This window comes from Meleagris gallopavo, chromosome 9 (genome assembly GCF_905368555.1).
Source record: "Meleagris gallopavo chromosome 9, MGAL_WU_HG_1.1, whole genome shotgun sequence".
NCBI classification, from domain to species: Eukaryota; Metazoa; Chordata; class Aves; order Galliformes; family Phasianidae; genus Meleagris; species Meleagris gallopavo.
Window position 1 is genome coordinate 16,267,194 of NC_139412.1, and position 20,243 is coordinate 16,287,436.

The 20,243-nt window shown below is 42.9% G+C and overlaps 1 protein-coding gene across 3 annotated transcripts; it reads left to right on the forward strand.

The window, feature by feature from the left end:
- The first annotated feature begins 3,008 nt into the window (after positions 1-3,008).
- On the forward strand, positions 3,009-19,470 carry LAMP2 (lysosome associated membrane protein 2). 3 transcript variants are annotated; one of them, XM_085230328.1, is made up of 9 exons: positions 3,009-3,163; positions 6,290-6,408; positions 6,902-7,115; positions 7,681-7,842; positions 8,650-8,861; positions 10,174-10,293; positions 10,565-10,640; positions 11,419-11,586; positions 18,784-19,470. In XM_085230328.1, the coding sequence occupies exons 1-9, from the start codon at positions 3,106-3,108 to the stop codon at positions 18,924-18,926; spliced, it is 1,272 nt and encodes a 423-aa protein (XP_085086454.1). In that variant the 5' UTR covers positions 3,009-3,105; the 3' UTR covers positions 18,927-19,470. The 3 variants fall into 3 exon arrangements, with proteins under 3 accessions (XP_085086454.1, XP_085086453.1, XP_085086455.1); XM_085230327.1 differs by lacking the exon at positions 18,784-19,470 and adding an exon at positions 16,156-18,240; XM_085230329.1 differs by lacking the exon at positions 18,784-19,470 and adding an exon at positions 12,465-14,939.
- Positions 19,471-20,243: the final 773 nt, after the last annotated feature.

Genomic DNA, 20,243 nt, shown 5'->3' on the forward strand with positions numbered 1-20,243 from the left:
GCCCCAGCTGAAGCACTCCGCTGCCAGGCTGTGCTGGGCAACGCCGTTCTTCATGCAGGTGCCCAGATCTCAGCGCATCCCCGTGCTGCTGCACAGCTCCAAAAGTGGAGCTGCATGAGGAGAACCTCAGTGAGAGTCGGTACCCCTAAAAACAATTGGAATCAAGCAGTAACTTCTGCGTGTCCTTGGTACTTTCTTTATAAGCTGTACTTCTTTATAAGCTGTACTCCTTCACCCTGTGGGTCAGAATCACTGGGATTCTCAGTGCTTCATTAAGCACCAAACACTTTGTTTCTGACATCCGTTGCCTTTTGCAGGTCTTTGGACTAAGAAAAGTCTGATTACAGACGTCTCATCCAACTAGCTGAAGGATTCACACAGGATTAAGCATGTGCTGGGTATCTAGCATGGATGGTGAATGAAGGCCATAGGAAAGCCAATCTATCTGAAATTAGGCGTGAATTTATGAACCAAATCCTAAATAAGAACTCTGAACGTGTTGCAGACCTGTGTTCTGTACGTGACAGCACCTTGTTGAAATTAGTGACATCAAACATGCAGTAAAAATGTAACATTTCTATACATAAACATCCCAGTCCTCATGTTCAAATCCAGTGGAAAATGGAAAGAGTGTCTCAGGAGAACAGGATCAGCTTGATAGCCGTCAGCAGATCCCAAAATCATGCCAAATGCAAAATAATTTCTTTCTCTAAGCAAAAGGAAAGGCATTTTTTCTGCATTACAGTCACAACCATTCAGGCCTCTCTTGTTAGAGGAAAACAGCTGACCACAGGAGATGGATCTTATGCTACTGACATCCTGCTAGCACACAAATGCTGCTACCTTTAAGCTGCAACACTGCGCAAATAAATTGCTCATGATAAATAAGATACAGTGGATATTTGTCAGAGGCTGGAAGCTGCCAGTACTGAACATTCTGGTTTTCCACAGAACTTACTGGGAACCAAACAAAGCTTCTGTCAGTTGGCTGGGCCAGAAGAGGGTGTCACTGTGCACGGGCACAGTGCTGCTCAGAACCACAGCCTTCGAGGAGAGCCACCACGCTCAGGATGAAGCATGCAGGTTTTGCTGGGCAAACTCCAAGGCTTCAGCTTTCTGCTGGCTACTCTTACAGCCAGTTTGGTGCTGACCTCACTGCAGGCAGGACTGGGCCCACGCTCTGTTGTCCAGTTGGTCCCAAGAGGAACTTTCAATTGTCTCAATTGATAGAGCAACCCCTGAATAAAAACTGCGTGAGCCACATTACAGTAAAATGATGTAACAGCACAAAACAAGAAAGCAGTTATATGTCAGGGATGGAAATACAGGGAAGGCAAAACAATCAGGTGCAAACCAACAGAGGATAATATTAATGAAGATATTTCTGGTGGGAAGATTTTTCCCACCATTTTTCCTTGTACTAAACTGTAAGCTGTCCTATTATTTTAATCCTACACCAGATGCTAATTTCATTCTGTGCTATTGAACAGAACCTGATTTGCTTGTTATGATATCTGCCATTTGGTTTCATTTCACACTCCACTAAGTCAGCATAATGCAGGCAAGGTAGTCAGGCTGCCACTTCCTTCTGTGGAAGATCTCATCATTTCACAGTCCATTTCCTGTGTATGAGCGAGAGATCAAAACAGGCAGGATTCTTCACTCAGAACAAGGGGATATTTGAATATATCAATGATTATAAATGAAGCTACACGTCCTGAAATAAATGCTCCAGTTAGTGCAAAATGTGATATTCCAGAACACAACGTGCCTAGAACGTACCAAGCATTTTCTTCTCTTCCCAGTAATTAAAGCCCACTTCAGTGCCTCCATCCAAATATTGAAATCCTCTTGATGTAATTGCTCTTAACTCTCTCAGAGATCACTCTTTATGAAGAGGACCTTGCAGCAAAGCAATGAAGAACCATGAGGCACCACTGCTGTAAAGGCAGCAGAGGCAGGTCTCTGCCAGCCTCTGAAATGTCTTGTTCTTCTCAACGGGGAGGAGAAAGACAGGAGTACTGCTACTTTCAGGTGCTGGTTCCAGCCCTGCTGCTGTTACCCCATGCTCCTCAGCAGCCTGCAGCACATGCTGGGTGTTAAATATGATTATTTTACCACCCTGTTTACAAGGCTGGATAGTGACAGGACAAGGAATGGTTTTAAACTGACACGGGGAGGTTTAGGTTAGATGTTAGGAGGAAGTTTTTCACACAGAGGGTGGTGAGGCACTGGAACAGGTTCCCCAAGGAGGTTGTGCATGCCCCAAACCTGGAGGCATTCAAGGCCAGGCTGGATGTGGCTCTGGGCAGCCTGGTCTGGTGGTTGGCGACCTGCACATAGCAGGAGGTTGGAACTGGATGAGCATTGTGGTCCTTTTCAGCCCAGGCCATTCTATGATTCTATGATTTTGTCAGGAAGCTTCTCAATAAATTAAGCCCAAAGGCAGAAATAATAATAATAATAATGATGATAATAATAACAACAGCAATAATAATAAAGATTAGTCCCGTGTATTTTGAAATTATTTAACTTTTACACCTTATTCACACGCAGTGATGTCTAGGCAGAGGTGCTCAGCAGGGGCAGTGATGAGGGGAGCTGCTCAGTGACGGGCAGGGATGGCTGCAGCAGGACGGGCAATGGCAGTGACATCTGTTGTCATTTCTCACCCTTCTATTTATTTATTTATTATGGATACAATAAATCGAGTGGCTTCCTTCTTTATTGTTGTTATTTTTTTTCCACACCGGGCATCTCGGTGCCTCACCTGCCCTCAGTGTTCCCGTGCCGCACTCAGCACATATCCCCTCAGCCTCGCACTTCGAAGGGGCTCACACCACAGACTCCTTCCTTCTCGTGTGGGAAAGGCGACAGAACCCCTCACGGCCGCTACGGACGGAGAAAGCAGGGCGGCCTCTCCTCCGGCTCCGCCGGCCGGGGAAAACCCGCCCGCCCGCGGCACCGCGAGGGGCGCCCGATCCGCGAGCCGTAGGATCGAGCTCCGCCGCGGCGATCGGCGGCGCCGCCCCTCCCCTCACATGACCGACGTCGACGCTCTTGCCGCGCCCGCCTGCCCCTCGGAAGAGCCCCTCGGCCGGCAGCATGGCACCGCCGCGCCGCATCGCCGGCCTCGCGCTGCTGCTGTTCCTCGGCGCCTGCGGTGAGCGGGGCGGGCGGCGTCGCGGGGTGGGGGCGCGCGGGCGGCGTCGCGGCGTTGCGGGGTGGGGGCGCGCGGGCGGCGCGTGCCGCTGTCCCCAGAGCACGTGACGCGGCCGCGGGGGAGCGGCTGCCGAACTGCGGGCCGGCCGGGGATGGGCCCGGCGTGCGGGGCGGCCGTGGGGGAGCGCGGCCGGGTCGGCATGGCACGCGGGGGAGCGGGGCGAGAGGAGCGGCACACGGAACCGAACCGTGCCGGGCGGCGCCTGCCCGGGTCGGAGCGGGGCGGGGAGCCCGCTGCCTGCCACCTCCAGGAGGGAAACGGCAGCTTGTGGGGCAAAAAAAAAAAAGAAAAGAATGGATAAAAAGGAAAAAAGGAAGCGTTAGTCGAGAGGCAGGCAGCTCTGTTTGTGAAGCGCGGAGGGGCATCATCCACAGAGTCTGCGGCGCCGCCCGCCCCGCCGTGCGCCCGGCGGTTCTTCATCCGCTCCATCCCAACGCCTGCCGCCGAGCCGCCAACTCGGGCGGCTTCCCCCGGCAGCAGGTCGTGCCGCAGCCTTCCGCCCCAGCGCCCGCCTCGGTGAAAGCGGCGATGGCAGGGCGAGAAAAAAGCAAAACCAGCCTTTCATGCCCTGCGCGCACGTCCCCAATAAACGCATCGCCGAGCGGGCGTTGCGAAAAGCCGGGCTGCGTTGTGCCAATAACCTGCTGTGTGACCGCCGGCTTTGCTGCCGCCGGCGCTGTTACGCAAGCGCTGGGCTGGGCGCTGCTCCGTGCGGCGGGGCTTCGGGCCTCTGCTTTTCCATCGCTGTGCGATAAATGTGGCGGTTCAGCAACCCGTTTCCGCGCTGTGCACCGTGCCGGCTGCACTCAGTCTTTGTCACCTTTTGCCTGTTTTCGGTTATTTAGAGTAGACCAAGTGCTGTGCAGTGTGGGGATCGTGTGTTTTCTGAAGTCATTTCCTACCGGCGACAAAACGCCCCGATATCTGCTTTTACAGTTGCGGTTACTTGCTGTCGGTGTAACTAAGTAGGTCAGGGTGTGCCTGGTCTGCCCTGTGAACCTGCTTGGTGTGGCATTTCTCTTTGCTGTTGAACCTAATAGCACCTATATTGAAATATCCCCTTTAGAGAAGTTATTTTCAAGCTGTTTTCTCTGTAAAGAGTCTGTGTAGTATTTAACCCGCTGCTTCTGATGCCACATCATCCTGAGGGTGCTTTCGGTCCCAATCAGTAAGATATCTGCCTTCTGTGCCCCACTAACTCCCAGCAAATACAGAATTTCACACCCCTTATCTTTTTTCCTTACGAAGGTGAAAGAGCCTTGCTTATGTAAAACAGCACTGAAAAGTTAAATAAATAAAAATCACAGCGTTACAAAGCAAATTACCGAGGCATTAATACCAAAATCCTCTTTGGTTTATACTCTTTTTGTGCCTCAGTGGAGTCGCTCGGCGTGCCAGGCGGCGTGACCTGCAGGTGTGTTTGTATGCAGGCACCACAGCTGGCCTGGCTGAGTTGCAGTGGTTGCCCAAAACTTTAGATTTTCCACATTCTTTCTGAAATGAGAAGGGCTGGTACATAGGTGCAGTATCAAATCCCTCCTTCAGTCAGAAGGGTAAGAGTTTTTAGCGTTGCTGGAACTCCAAACTGACTCTTGGCAACGAGTTCCGGTGCTGTGTGTTGGCAGATTGCAGAGCTGTTATCTCTGGGTTGCACCACAGATCTGTGTGCTAACAGTAACTCTTCTAAAAGCCATTTGCACTGCTGCTTTAACACCCTGCAAGTGCCTTGCCTGGGCATGAGATGTGCTGCTTGTATCTGTTACCCTGCTTACTGAGGATCAGTAACAAAAGAACAAAAGTATGGATGTTACCACCAGACTCTTAGAGCTTATTTAATAAGTCATTCTGTGAGCTGTTGGGGATAGAGTGCGCGTTTATGTGCCTCCTGTAAACAAATAGAGTATGGCCTGGGTTACTGAACGTGATGCTTAAGTGATATTATTAGGTATGATGCTTGGTCAGGTGGGGTGATGTATTTGCTGCTATTGTTGAAGCTAGAGCTCCTTGAGGTTTACTGCTTCAAGTTTAGAATAAACCATGTGAACCCCTCATTTACTGCCTTGTCCTTAATCTGACGTGTTCTTACCGCACAATAGTTACATTAGGGTTTGTTCTAGCAGTGATAAATTCATGTGTGGTATTGAGCACAATGGCTTCAAAGTCAACACAGACAAGTTTCTCCTGGCTCTACCTTGGATGCTTCTTACAGAAGGTGCTCCAAACAGCATAAACAATGCAGGCTGCACTTGAATGCTGGTACAGCCAACTGTCTTGTGTGCTGAGCTTTGTGTTGCTGGTGGAAGAGAACTGGTATCGGGCAGGGAAGAAGTCCTTAACGTCAAGGTAAAGTGTGATGCAGAGTGTGAAGTACCGCGGATTCTGTGTGTTGAGGGATGGAAGGCTTGAATGGCTATTGAAGAGAACTGTGCAATCACAGTTCCCATCATTTTAAGGAAATGAGCCTGACAAACATCAACCTTATGTTAGTCAGGAATGATTCTTCTCGTATTTCAGTCCTGTCTGTTTTAGGGAACTGTGGCAGACTGGGAATGCTGAGCAAAACCAAATGAGAACTGGCTTTGGGGAAGTCTCTGTGCTGGGAGTCGGGCTGGGTTAAAAATCCAACTATAACAAGTTCTCTAAAACCTTGAATGAAATTTAACACCCGTGTCCTTTGAGCCAGAAATTGTAGAAAGCACACTGATCTTTCTTGGAGGTCAGCTGGAGTCACGCCATCGATGAAACAACATGGAGACTCTGGTCAACAAGTACTACATTGTTCTGAGTGCTGTGTTCATGCAGTTTGGTTTACTCAGTTTCAGTCAGCAGAAAGCTAATGCTCATTTAATTTGTTGGCCTTGGTCCGGCAAGTAGACTATAAATTATCCTCTCAATTAGTATTTAGCACTGATAACTTGATGAGGGGCTTCCTAGTTTTAACATTTGTTAGATATCTGGCTATCAGATCGGTGTCTGACAAATAGAATCCAGTCTGAAAGAATGTACTGCTTTGTAATGAGTGTAAAGTCTATGTATGTCTTAATAGCTAATAATTGTATCTTTCAGGCTTTTTCCAGTCCTATGCAGTGGAAGTAGATGTAAAGGATGCCTCTAATGTTACATGCTTGTACGCACAATGGATGATGAAATTCTTGATAAAATATGAAACAAACAGTAGTGATTATGTAAGTATTTGGAGCTAACTTTTGTTGAGAACTGCATTTAGTCTGGGATAAAACAATTTGATACACTTTGTATTTAGTTTATTGGTTTTCTTGATAGAGGCAATTATTAAGAGTGTTTCTAAACATCCATTTTAAAACAAAGCATAAGTTCTCAATTAATAATACAAGTACCCTACTGCACCTAGAAGGCATACTGGTCTAAGTTGGTGATTTTATTTATCAATGTAGCAGTATTCTGAGGCTAAACATTGAATGTTAGTTGTGCTTTGGTGTAGTGGAGTTTATCAGCCAAGTTAAATTTGTAATTTTGTTCTCAGACCTGATGTGGCTCCCTTGTGAGCCCGGTGTCAGGAGGGTTATTCTACAAAACTGTGGAAAAGCCTAAAATAATCTTACTGGTCCTGTGCAAGGTTCCATCTAACTCTGGCAGGTTTATAAGGCTGCCATGGGGAAGAATGGTTATCTGAAAATAGTGCAAACTTTTTTCTTTTAGAAAAATGCAAGCTTGGATTTGACATCCACTGTGACACACAACGGAAGCATCTGTGGCAGTGACACACGGGCTGCGCTTCTGGCAGTGCAGTTTGGAGATGGTCACTCTTGGAGTGTTAACTTCACAAAAAACAACGGAACTTACCGGGCTGAGTTTATCACATTTACCTACAACACCAATGATACTGCTGTCTTTCCTGATGCTAGAAGACAAGGTAGCATTATCTCGTGTCCCTGACCTCGCTTGGCTTTTCCAAAGTTCGAAGTACTGCGAGGGTATCTGATGACCTCCGTGCAGAACGCTGCTGCTGCTCGTAGTGCCTGTGTACTGGATAAGAGTGCAGACTTGTTAGGTTAACTAGTTAACTAGTGCCTTAAGTTAGCTTGACTAGTGCCCTTAGGTGGAACAGAAAGGGAAGGTTAACCATTTGAACAGGTTTGATGGGGGAGGGGATGCTTCTAGCACATAAGGGGCAAATATAAGACTGATTTCTGTTTGTTCACCTTCTGTGTAGGAAAATAAAAAGTGTTAGGGTTTCTCTGTATACTTAGTCCTACCAGTGTGGTTTTTTTCTTGAACAGAGACTTAGTGTTCTCCTTTCTAAAGACTTCTCTGTGTCACATCAGGTCAGAACACATGGCTAAAACATTCAAGAGAGGTTAGGACTGTTAGACTTAATTCCTGTTATTTCTTTGTCTTATGAATTACAGAAAACATAACACTACCTGTAAATGTTCTTGTGGTAAACAAAACATTAAAATATTTGTTTTTATTTGTAGGACCAGTTACAATTGTTGTAAAGGATGCTATGCATCCAGTTCAAGTGGATAATGTCTTTGTGTGTCATCATACTATCTCTTTTGAAGCAGAAAATGTAACACAGATTTTCTGGAATGTTACTATGCAGCCTTTTGTTCAGAATGGCACAATTAGTAAAAAAGGTGAGTGTTTCAAATTGTAAATGGGCTTTTTTTTTTTTATGGTGTCCTAGTGCAGGGGTGAAATCCAGTAATTAAAAAAGATCCAACAGTTCTAAAATGTGCCATGTTGAATAATACATATATGTGTGCATGTATATATAAAGTCTTCAACCATGTCTTTCCTTGTTCCTGGAAAGAAAGAAAAAAAAAAAAAAAAAAAAAAGATATCAATAGAGCACATGCAGTTGTGTAGTAAATTTCCCAGCAGAATTCTAATAGAGTGCACTTGAGGGTATTAGACACTCCAAACACTCCAGAAGTGTTGCTGCAAACTGGATCATTTGAGCGTGGAGGTTTTTCAACTGGTTGCTTTCTGTTTTCAGTGGAAAATTTACTGCTTTTTCATTTAAATAATAGAAAGCTTGTGATAGCTTCTCATAGTTCTACTAGGCAGAGGAGACCAGCATATCATCCTGCTACATATGACATTGTTTACTTAAACTGCAAGGTGTATAGCAGTTTTATAAGCACTAATGTTTACTTTTGTGGATGTGTTTTGCTTCAGTGTATTAGAGAAGTAGCATTGCTTGTAGTACATGGATTTAAAATGATGAGTAACGTAGAATTTCTCAGAATAAATTGCAGCTGTTAATCACTTGGAGTATTGTGCCACAGTGCTGAGTTGGAGACTCTTCATTTGGTGATGAGCAGATCCCCATTGAGCTTAGATTTCAGCTTAGAAATGGGTGTCTGTACCAAACTGACTTCTCAGACATAAGCCTTAATAAAAACTTCATCACTGAAATGGTGGTTAAACCTTCTTTCCAGAGTCTAGGTGTTCTGCTGATACACCTACTGCTGCACCTACTGTTCTGCCTACTGTTGCCAATGTAACTACTGCATCTACCACCATTTCACCTGCTCCAACCACCGCTCCCAAACCTGAGAATCCAGTCACAGGAAACTATTCTCTTAAAACTGGAAACAAAACTTGTCTTCTGGCTACTGTGGGGCTGCAGCTGAATATTTCCCAAGACAAGGTGCCTCTCTTATGTTTTCAAATTTTGGAATAGAATCATAGAATAGTTTCAGTTGAAAAGTACTTTACAGCTCATGCAGTTCCAGCTCTTCCCTGCCATGCACAGGAACAGCTCCAGCAGATCTGGCTGCCCAGGGCCCCAACCAGGCTGGCCTTGAATGCCTCCAGGGATGGTGCATTCAATTTCCCTGGGCAGCCTGTGCTAGTGCCTCACCACCTTCATAGTAAAGAATTTCTTTGTATGTAATCTGAACGAACTTACTCTCTTCTAGTTTAAAACGGTTACCATTTGTCTTATCGCTGCACGGCTTGGTCAGAAGTCTTTCCCCATCTTTCTTGTGGGCTTCCTTTAAGTATTGGAAGGCTGCAGTAAGGTCTCAGCCCTTCTTCTTTAGGCTAAACAGCCCCAGGTAGCTCAGCCCATCTTCATATCTCCAGTGCTCTGATTGTTTTGATAGCCCTCTGGACTCACTCCAACAGATCCATGTCCTTATTGTGCTGGAGGACCCCAAGGTGCAGTGCAGTATTCCAGATAGAGTCTCACAAGAGTACTGCCGAGGGAAAGAATCTCCTCCCTTGCCCTCTGGCTGCACTTTTGATGCAATCCAGGATATACTTGGCCTTCTGGACTGCAGTTGTGCATTACTGGCTCATTTAAAGTTTGTCTGTACTGGTGTTTTAGATTGCCCTGACCTAGGTGCAGCACCTGTCTCTTGGCCATGTTGGAGTTAGTGAAGATGAGTAGAAAGGTTGCTGTGGTTGTTTTTGCGTGTGTGAAATGTGAGTGCAGAGTGTTTGCTTGGTGCACTGCTGGCTGTCCAGAACTGCTTCCAGTTGTACAAGACACCCCTCTGACCATGGAATAATTCTGAGGCCTAACACCTAGTTAGCTGCAAACCCTTACCTTGATCAGACCTAACTGGTTACTAGGAATAAATGTAAGGTCGTTGAAAGACTGGAACTTTCCTAGGCTCTTGGGGCCTGCAGCTGCTGTCTTTTCCCACAGAGGGAGCCAAAGCTAAGCAGCTAAGTTTTCTTTTAGATGCGCGAAGGAAAAATGCCCTGACCTTTCTTTTTATGTATTTATCTTTATTAAGTGGAAGTGAAACTTCACAGGGTGGTTTGTCTCAGTGATACCAACATGTAAAGTAACTCAAGCAGCTTTAGTTAGGTGGTAGCTAGACTTGGTGTTTGTGCTGTCTTCTCCTTTATTACATGCTCCTCAAGCTTAAGACTGCTGCTAAGTAAAATAGTAGATTCATGATAGATGCAAGTTAGCTGAGCTCCTTTGACGTGGTGTGTATGTGTTCCAGCCTCTTCTGATCAACATCGATCCGAAAACAACTGGTGCAGATGGAACATGTGGTAACACATCAGCTACTTTGAAATTGAATGATGGAAATAGGACATTAATTGATTTCATTTTCGTTGTTGTAAGTAACTTATACTTTAAGTTTCTGCTTTAACAGCATTGTGTGATGAGCATTTGTGGTAAAATCCTGCAACTTGCTGCTGATAGGCAGTTTTCATGAAGGAAGTGAGACTGACTAGCTGACTGCCATTTGCATCAGGGCAAAAAGGTGTTTGGGATGAAGTTGTGGGGAAATGTGGGACTGTGGTAAATGTACTAAACTTTGGAAATGTGTTATTAAAATTGAAAATGCAGAATGACACACTGACAGTTGGTTCTCACTTGTTAAACAGAATGCAAGTGCAAGTGTACAAAAATTTTATCTGAAAGAGGTGAACGTTACACTACTCAACCATCAGAACGGTTCTGGTAAGTAATGACTGCATGTAAAGTGAGTGTAAACTTCAATTTCTACATTTCATTGTATACTTCTGATGAAAATACTGTTCGTGCTTACTGCTACATGCTTCCTACATCTGAGTCTTTTAGTTGATATGAACAAGAGTAACAAGCACAAATGATTGCAAGGGTCATTTGAAACAACAGTGTAGGGTTGTGCTGAGACTTCTGTGACTGAAGCCTCTTTTTAATAAAACAAACTGGGAGGGCTTTTCTTACATTACAGTTCTCAGTAACATAAAATTCTGAGGTACAAAGTAAGTTGAAGCTTTTTGTTTTTCCTAAACCAGCTGTTGTCTTTGCTTGAAAATGGTGCAGTATTTTCCTGTCACTTCTGCTCAACACTGGAGAAGAGTCCAATCCTTCAAAAACTCAGGCATAGATTTTTCTTCCAAATCAGAAATATAGTTTTAAACTGTCACAGCTACTGCAATTAAAAGAGCAGTAAAGTGCCTGCACTACGTCTGTGTTAGGATGAGAGAAGGTATGAGAAAAGCCTAATGCCATATTGATATGGAGGATAGGCTACTGTTAAGTATTATAATATCCAAAAGAAACCAGGCAGTGAAATTAAGCAGATCAATCAAACTTAAAACTGTTTTGTATTTTAGAGTAGCCAAACCTGAAAAGCTGGTCCATCTAGATTCAGATCCTCAGTCCTATGAATGTATTAGCATGTTTCTTGTATTTAAAGTAGGCGTGGAAATTTCCTTTTTTTTTTTTTTTTTTTTTTCATTCTTTTGTTTAGTCATTTTAAGTGCAGATAACAACAACTTCAGCAAATGGGATGCTTCCCTTGGTAATTCTTATATGTGCCGTAAGGAGCAAACTCTTGAGATTAATGAAGATCTTCAAGTACATACTTTTAACCTATGGGTTCAACCATTCCTTGTGAAAGAAAATAAATTCTCAATAGGTAAGTTATTTTATTTTTGTACTAATTCTTGAAATGCTTATAAAACTCTTACTTGCTAAAAAGTACCAGAGCTGGCCATAAGTACTACTTTTTTTTTTTTTTTAAGCTTTTACCCCAGTGTATTTTTTTGCATACGTGAAATTAAACTTCTGAGGCTGACATTCAAATTCGAGGAAGGTTGTGAGCTTTATTGTCAATATGTTAAAAAACAAAACAAAAAAACAGGTCTACTAAGCATGTCAGTTCTCCTCTGGAGGGAGCTAGAGGTCTCAGTATTGCCTGACATCTTAATATATAGATTTTTGTAGGTTGAATATATAAGGCAGTGGGAAAGAACTTGAATAAAAGTGAACTTCAACAACTTCAGGCAATTTTTTAGACCTACTGATCTATGTAAACATTCCTAAGGAATAGCAGTGTTGTGGAAAAAAGAACTAACAGCTTCTTCTGGAAGCTGTCTTGTATATGCAGGACCAAACAAACATTCTAAGATGTTTGCTTCGTTATCCTAGTTGTGTCTGGGGAAAACGGGACAGATTTGAATGAACTTTATTAATAAACTTCAGCATATTTTGGTCCTTGTGTCTCATGACAGTACTTGCAGGTTCATCTGTAGACAGTCTGGGCGTGGATTTTCAAGTTCTTTTTTTTTTTTTCGTGGGGAGTGGTAAATTGACTCCCCAGATTGTGTGCAGGGTGATAATGCTTAATGCTAGAAATACCCATGAGAACTCTGCAGTTTGTTCTTTCTTAGTATAAACCTGTACAAATACTTGATTTTGTTCATCTTCGTGTTAAGGAAGATAGGTTTTTATACCACGCTTGGCAAGTATTCTGTCTTTATTTATTCCTTGTTGCAACCTTTTTCTTATCTACAGCCCAGGAGTGTTCGCTGGATGATGACACCATTCTAGTTCCAATTGTAGTTGGTGCTGCACTTGCTGGCTTGATTGTCATTATAGTGATTGCTTACATAATTGGCAGAAGGAAAAGCTATGCTGGATATCAAACTTTGTGAATCAAAATGTAATCACTGTTCTGATTTCACCCTTATTGAAGCAAGTGCAAGTTCCGAAGTCCAAAAAAGCCCCAAAACTTATGACTAAATACTAGCCACAGCTAGTTGGAGTTGAGAAGCAGAGGGAGAATGCTTATCTCAGATGAAGCAGAACTACGTTTTCTAGTTTTCCAGCTCCAAGAAGATGACGTGAGTCTCACACCTGTTCTGAAGATGGCAGATATCACTATTGCATAAATGACTAGGCCAAGGATTTTATTTTGAACAAAACCTTGAAATGTTTAGGATTTACTTTTTATAAATCGTAGCCTGAAATAGAGCACATTCCAAACTGATGTGCATTGGGCAAATCCCAGAATTGCATAGGATTTGTACTTGCTTCTCTCTTCTGCATTCCTTAGTTGTTGTCTCATTTATGGGTTAAGTTGGCAGCATTTGTCACCATGTTGACTCATGTAGTACTACCACGGATTGTATGATGCCCAGTAACAGCTTGGTTTTTCATAGTTGAACTTCAGCTGGTGACTGAGTGATTTTTTTTTTATTATTATTTATTTTTTTTTTTTGAAGTGGCAGCAGTAACTTACTTAGCTTTGGAGTTTGAGTAGTTTACTCCTGCCCCAGTGGTTTTGGGAGCCATCCCATACCGTGGCTGTACAAACCAAGTGGGTAACCTGCCAGGTGGAGCGTGTATTGGAAGAATTTGGTGCAGTTTCCAAATGCTTTTCTAAAAAAAAAAGTGTTGTGGTTTTTTTTGTTTTCCCTTTTTTTTTTTTTTTTTTCAATGAATTATTAGGCATGAGTTCTTCATCATGGCATTCCCCTGAAATATTCAACTGAGGCAGAATTCTGTTAAATTCATACAGGTTTTTTTTTTTTTTTTACTGGCATCAATTTAAAGGGAATAACCATTCTAAATAGTCCAGAACTTCAAAGTGCACTTAACTTTATACTTTGCAGAGAACTGGTCTATCTTATCTTATTGCTTTGAATGACCATTGTAACTTCAAGGATGCTTTCATTCAATTAGCCAGTATCTGTTGCTGCAACTTGAGCTGTCTTTAAGTCTTCATCTTGAATGGTTCTCTGCTAATCGAAATCCACATTATAACTGTCTGCCCTTGGCATACTCAGTGTTTAATGTACTTTATGTTTGACTGTGTGCTGTGTAGCTTTTATTAATGTTAAGAATGCAAAAGCCAAACAAGTCTGAGATGGACCCACTACGCCTATTTTTCCTGCTGTGTGCAAAGGCTGACTAGCTTAAATATACAGTGCAGATGGACTGTCCTCAAGCTGCAGCTCTGTAGAGACTAACCCTTGCTGCACAACCTTTTTCTGTCCTCTTTGTGCTGTAACAGTTTTTATTGCATGGAAAAAAAACCAAACTTTTCTAAACAATGTGTGTCTTTTTACTTATGTCATAACACAAGCTGCTTAAACCAGTCATTTAACAAACATAGTTGTCTCCTTTAGGATGAGTTTAACCTGCAACAAAGCTGCTTTTGTGTTTTATTAGTGTTTTCTGGGGTTGTAGAAATGTCTGTGGCATGTTTGTATGCAAACCACTTCTTTCAGTAACATTTTTTGGGTGAAAGTTTTCATCGTATCGCTAGCTAGGGAAGCAAGAATGGGTGGATAGAGCTTGCTATAGCTTGTAATCTACAGCTTGAATTTTGCATCGGTTACTGAAAATCATTTTAATGAAAGCGGGGAACGACTATAAGTTTAATCTCAAAACAGATTTCAAGACTTTACTTTTTAATTAAAAAAATATGTCAACTAGTGGCTCTAATTATTTTCTGCATTTAAGGATATATTAATATGAAGTTCATGTAGATTTTTTTTAGCATTTTACTGACTGATACTCAGCATCACCAGATCTATGTACACTTGTGTTAAGGAGTAGTCACCACACTGTCCTCTTCTGATCGTGTGAGCTTTTGAGCTGCGTTTGGTTTTTAAGTGATGAAATAGAAGATGGGAGTGCTTTGCACTAAAAATTCAACAAAACTAAATGCCTCCTTGCAAAAACCTGGAAGCTGATCTTCATCTGCAAGTATATTGGCGCCGAGATTAAAGTCCTCCTACACCGCTGTGCAGTTACCTGCTTCTAAAACATCTCAGTTTCACCTGACTGCCTGTTGTTATAAAACCGCCACATTTCCTGTCTGTGTTGCTCCATAGGGAATTGTCAACCTGCTCAACCTGTGTTCTAAATAATAAAGATTCTTCTGTTTCTTAAGGAAACTCGTTCATACTTTTTAACCGATTTGAAAGCAGACATCTTGTATTATCTTTTCTATAAGAAAATAAATGAGTAAGGCCAACTTCAGTCAGTCTTTATCTGAGCTTCTGTTGTGTGACTCTTGAAGGCACTCCTCAGAGAGTCCTTGGTTGCCTGTGTCTTAATGTTTTGCTTTCCAGCACATTCTGAAGTGTGCTTGGGTGCAGTCATCTAACAGAAGACAACTTGAGAACTAATTGGAACTCTACAAGTCTGGTTCGTCGTTAGAAATTTGCTTGTAAACTATTTTGGCAATTGCAGCTCCTTCCAGACAAGAAAGCTTTCTGGTGTGATTTTTTTGCTAGCCCTCTTAAGCTAATGTACAGCTGGGAAAAGTTCAGCTTTTCTTTTTGCAGTCATCTTGGGAAATGAAACAAATCCCTGCATTTAGTGAAAGTAGGAAAGCATTGGGGCCTTCTGGAGCTGGCTAGCAGCTTTGTCCTCCAAGGGAGAAGCACTGTGATCCATCCTGGCTGTGCTGCCAGTTCTTCTGGTAGCAGTACTACCTAGTGCTTTGTTTTTTCTGCAGCAAGAGACATTAGTCTTCCCTTTACCGTTATCTCTATTTTGAACTCTGTGTTGATGAGACAGGAGGAACAAGTGCCATCTAATGCTATAGCCCTCCTCCTCCATTCTAGTCTGCACTGTAATAACATCATTAAATTATACCTACCTTCTTGTTTGCTACCCAAAGAAAAAATAAAATTGTCATCTTTCTGAAATGTAAGCTGAGGTCAACTGAAGCTTTTAAATATGAAGAATAATAGATATTTCAACAAAAGTCATAACAGCTTGCATTCCTACGGCTGTAAATCCAGTGGGCCTGCAGGTATCAAGCTGCCATCAGCTCTTTGGTGCGTGCTGGGCTGGGTGAGTCTGTGACAAAACTTGAAAGAAGCAGCAGAGCAGAAGTTACTGTTGTCCTACAATAAGCACGAGGACCTGTAACTTTAAAATCTAGGTTTTTAGTACCTACACAAGGGAAGCCTGCGCATCATGGTGTACTAGGGATATGCAAGAGCAATAAATGTGCAGTAATACACAGATACCAGCTTTTCAGCAAGGGAGGTGATAGAATTGGGAGTCTGTTAGTATGGTGCTCTGGAAGGGGGACTATTGCTGCTGTACTTTGGGGAGGGGGAGGAGGACAAGGGTAAGATGAGTGTCTTAATGTCCAGGTGGGGCGAGGATAACTGTTCTAAATAAGTGGTATTAAGCATATTAAAATGCATTTCTTTTTCAAACTTGCCCTTTTTCTATTTAGCTGAAGACTGCAGCCCTGAGGTGGACTACTTCATTGTACCTATAGCAGTAGGAGCAGCTTTGGGAGGATTAGTTGTCCTAGTAATTGTGGCTTACCTTTTGGGCCACAAGAAACACCATAATGCTGGATATGAGCAGTTTTAAAACGGGAAAGTTTTTAACTTTCTTGAAGTAAATTACTAAATCTGAACTCAAAAGACTCAGAGCAGCAGCTCTGCCCTGTCAGACCACTTGCTAAAGCCAGCACATGGCTAAGAACTGATGTGGAATTCATTGTTGTGGTTTATTTTTTTTTTCTTTGCAAATAGCACAGAGTATATCCTATTCATAATCAACTGATGAGTGGATCGCTTTTTCTCTAAAATACTACACATCAAATTTCAGAATTGTAAAGACATGCAGTGGCATTATATGAATAAACATGGTTTTGTTCTGGACTGTGGAGACGGCATTTGATGTGTGCTTGTGGATGTTGAGTATTAATGTATATAACCTGTCATACACTGCGGTTTGTTTTAATTATTATTGACTGTGCCTTATATACAGTTTACTAAGTATTGTAACTGTGCTCTAAGATACCAAGATTTCTGGTCTTTTAGCTTAAAGATGCCATGGCAGTAGTTCTCATGGATTTTTTCAGCCGGTGAATGAACGCCTCCTTTTAAAAAATAAAAGTAAAATTTTATTGTAGTTTTCTCTACGGAATACCTTAAACCAATGGAAAAAAAAAAAAAGAAAAAACACTTATTAGTTGCTTCTCGTGATTGTAATTAAAAGGGAAGATGGCTTTTCACATCAGGCCCAAAAATCTTGGTAGCCAAAATTTCTGATTATTTTGAACGTCTGTTGAATGAAATGGCTAAAACACTCAGCCCCCATCCATACAGCCTAAACATGGAGGCTGCTCATGGTGATGTGCAGTTGTCCAGGTCTGTCTCTGCAGATGCTTCTCTGAAGCTTCTAATGCCTGTGCTGTGGCAACACGTGGATAAGTGTGAGCCAACAGCAGTGGCAAACTTATGAGAGCTGAAAGATGGGATGTTCCTGGTATCAAACATTAAACCTTTTCTGTACTGTCAGTGTCCTGCAACAGTGCTGTATTATAATACGTGTTAAAGCAATTGATTTCCTATTAAGAAGAGAAGAATGGAATTCCTTTGCTGTCTGCTGGGTACCTTTTGTCCCTAGCAAATTCTTTTGTAGTAACAGCCCGTTACCCAGCATGTAGTAATTAAACTGCGTATGTTGGTCTCCAGCGATCCGAGGTGCCTGAACACATAGCACAATTGAAGCTTCTCTTTCAAGGCACTTCAGTGCTTTTTTCAGCAGTTGGAATGACTTTGCTTAGCTCGTGGTGTAAGTTACACATTCTGTTCCTTTTCCCCACTTTGGAGCATTGCTCAGCTTGGCAGTAGGTGCCTTCAGCTTTGCCAGGGCTCAGTGTTCTTAGGTGCTGAGTTTCCGTGTGTCTTGCTTACCTACCTCCAAACAAAAGCCTTACACAGCCTTTCTTGGAAAGTCGCTGTGCTGGACTGCAAACTTCCCATCACCAAGGCTGATTCAGATGCTCAGATAGCTTCAATACTCACTTAACTGCCAATAACTTTGGGCAAAGTGTGATGCTTGCTGTGTTCTAATATAAACTCAAGCAAAAAAAAAACAGACGAAAAACCTGCTGCAAAAGCAGAAAGCCAAGCACCCTTGCCACCCTTGCAGTGCTGGAGCAGCGTGCTGACACGGTGTCTCACCTTATGGAGCGTTTCCTCTTGGCACCGTGCACAGAGCTCTGCTCTATCTTGAAATGGGTACAGAGTGCCAAGCCCTGCTTCTGTGCCTGCTCACGGTGCACCATGGAGTTTGGAATGAGTTCCCAGCGTTGGTTGCTAAAAGTTGCTCTGAGTGTTTGCATCGCACAGGAGTTCATTGCATCCTTTCCAACTGGTGTATTGAAAGCCACTGCAGTATTACAGCTGTCTCCTCTTTGTTCTCTGCTGTTGGTTTTGGTCAGGCCTGCGTCATTCTCTGCTGACATCGATAACACCTTTCTTGTATTTGTATTGAAAATAAATGAATTTACCCACCCAAACAGATTGTCCCTTGGTGTTTTCCATTCCATGCTTTCATTATATGTCCCTGGGCTGTCCTTTGGATTCCTCAGGACTTGGTTTGATTCCTGTTAGCTGTCTGCATGTCCGAAGCCTCAAGAAATGGTGGTGGCTGGGTGGTTTCTCTGGGAGAAATCTCTGGGAAAGGCAGTGCTGTACCAGCCCGTGTTTTATGTCACTTTACTGCTGTTAACTGAGTTGTGAGTGGCCAACGTGCTCAGCCCTCTGCCTTGTCCGTACATCCCTAACGCATCCGTAAGTGCTGCAAAGCAAGATGAAAGGTAATGCAGAAATTGCAAGAAGCAAATTTGCCAATGCAAATGATGTGTAGTATGTGTTTAAAGAATTTGCTCAATACTGATTTTACTTCAAATATGTATGTAATACAGTGTTCTCAGAAATGTTGTGTCTTTGCTCCTTACTTTACTTGGTTTCTGATGCTCGGTTTCCTTTACTAATTTGTTCTCACTTCCCTTTTTGTTTTTTGTTCTTCTTTTTTTCTTTTTTTTTTTTCCTTTCTGCAGCTGAAGAATGCTTTGCTGATTCTGACCTCAACTTTCTTATTCCAGTCGCAGTTGGCATGGCACTTGGCTTCCTTATCATTCTTGTCTTTATATCTTACATCATCGGAAGAAGAAAAAGTCGTACTGGCTATCAGTCTGTATAATTTCTTAATTATTTCTCTGCTGCCACCCCCGTGCTCTTCTCCTGACCTGTCCCTTTAAAAACAAAAAGTTCTTCGTTTTTTTTAATTAAAAATTAAAAAACACATCACAACAAAATAATACAGCATGAGATGAATTGGAAATTTACTTGAAGCTACTGTATGGTTTTTGGAGAAAGTGTTCTGAGGACCATAGAAGTGAGCGGGGTTACGTGTGTCCATGTGAGAGATGTGATTGACTACAGATGACACTGAGACCTTCCTTTTGTTGTTCAGTCCTTTTATATGAGAAAATTTCTAGTTGTGTACAGCTATCAGATATTGATAAAGTTAAAACCACATGATAAATGCTGCACTGAGAAGCATTGTACATGGTGTGGGAAAATGAAAACAAAGCTCAAGGTGCTTCTGTCTGGAACCTGGCTTGTGGCTGTTGTCTTCTTTCATCGTTTAGCAGCTTGTTCCTGTGAACCGGTCTGAATTTCCTCCTTCTGAATGTAAAGATAGTACCTCACTAATAAATCAACCTACTATGAGGAGAACGTTACTCTTCTAGTAAATTCATGTGTTGAAGATGAGCATGGAGAGGCTGACTGCTAATGTGTTTGCAATTGCTTTGCACTAGTGTGCCTGTAACTCCCCTGTTTGCTAAGATGAGACTCAGTCCTGGAGAGTTCTCACTGCTCAGGAAAGCCAACGGTCCACTAAAGCTCACATTTTGTGTTGCTTTCTTTGGCTGTCTTCTCCTTTTTGTTCTGAATTCAATTGTGGAACGAGGATGGGAGGGTGGAACCTCACTGGCAGCAGGTTGCCTCAGCTCTGGCTCTGTGCTAAAAGGGACTTGTGAGAAGAGCAGGCGTGAGGGTTGGATGTTCTGAGGATGAAGAGCGCGTTGCGCTGAGATCCTTGCAGTTTCGCTGGCAAAAAGGGGATCGCTGAAAAGCTGCAGTCTAGGAATTTATTTATAGGATTAATCTGGCTTTAACCTCCTAATTATTACTATCTATCTCAAAATTTTGAACAGGGTAAGAGCACAAGAACTCTGGTATGAGAAATGGTGAGCGTGAAGCAGAAACTCTATAGTAAAGAAAATGACTTGTAAAGGAAAAGAGCACCTGACTTGTCCAAAGCTGCTTTTCCTGTTCTTTTTTTCCAGTTTTGTGTTCCACACCAGAACTGTACTAAAAGAGAAGCTCATGGTCTGTGGCTGAGTGCTGCTTGGGTCCCACCAGTGCCTGTTGGTCAGACAGAGGTGGCTCTTGGAGCTGCCTGGAGTTAGCAGTGATGGGCCCCTCTGCTCTGCTGCAGCAAGTGCATTCC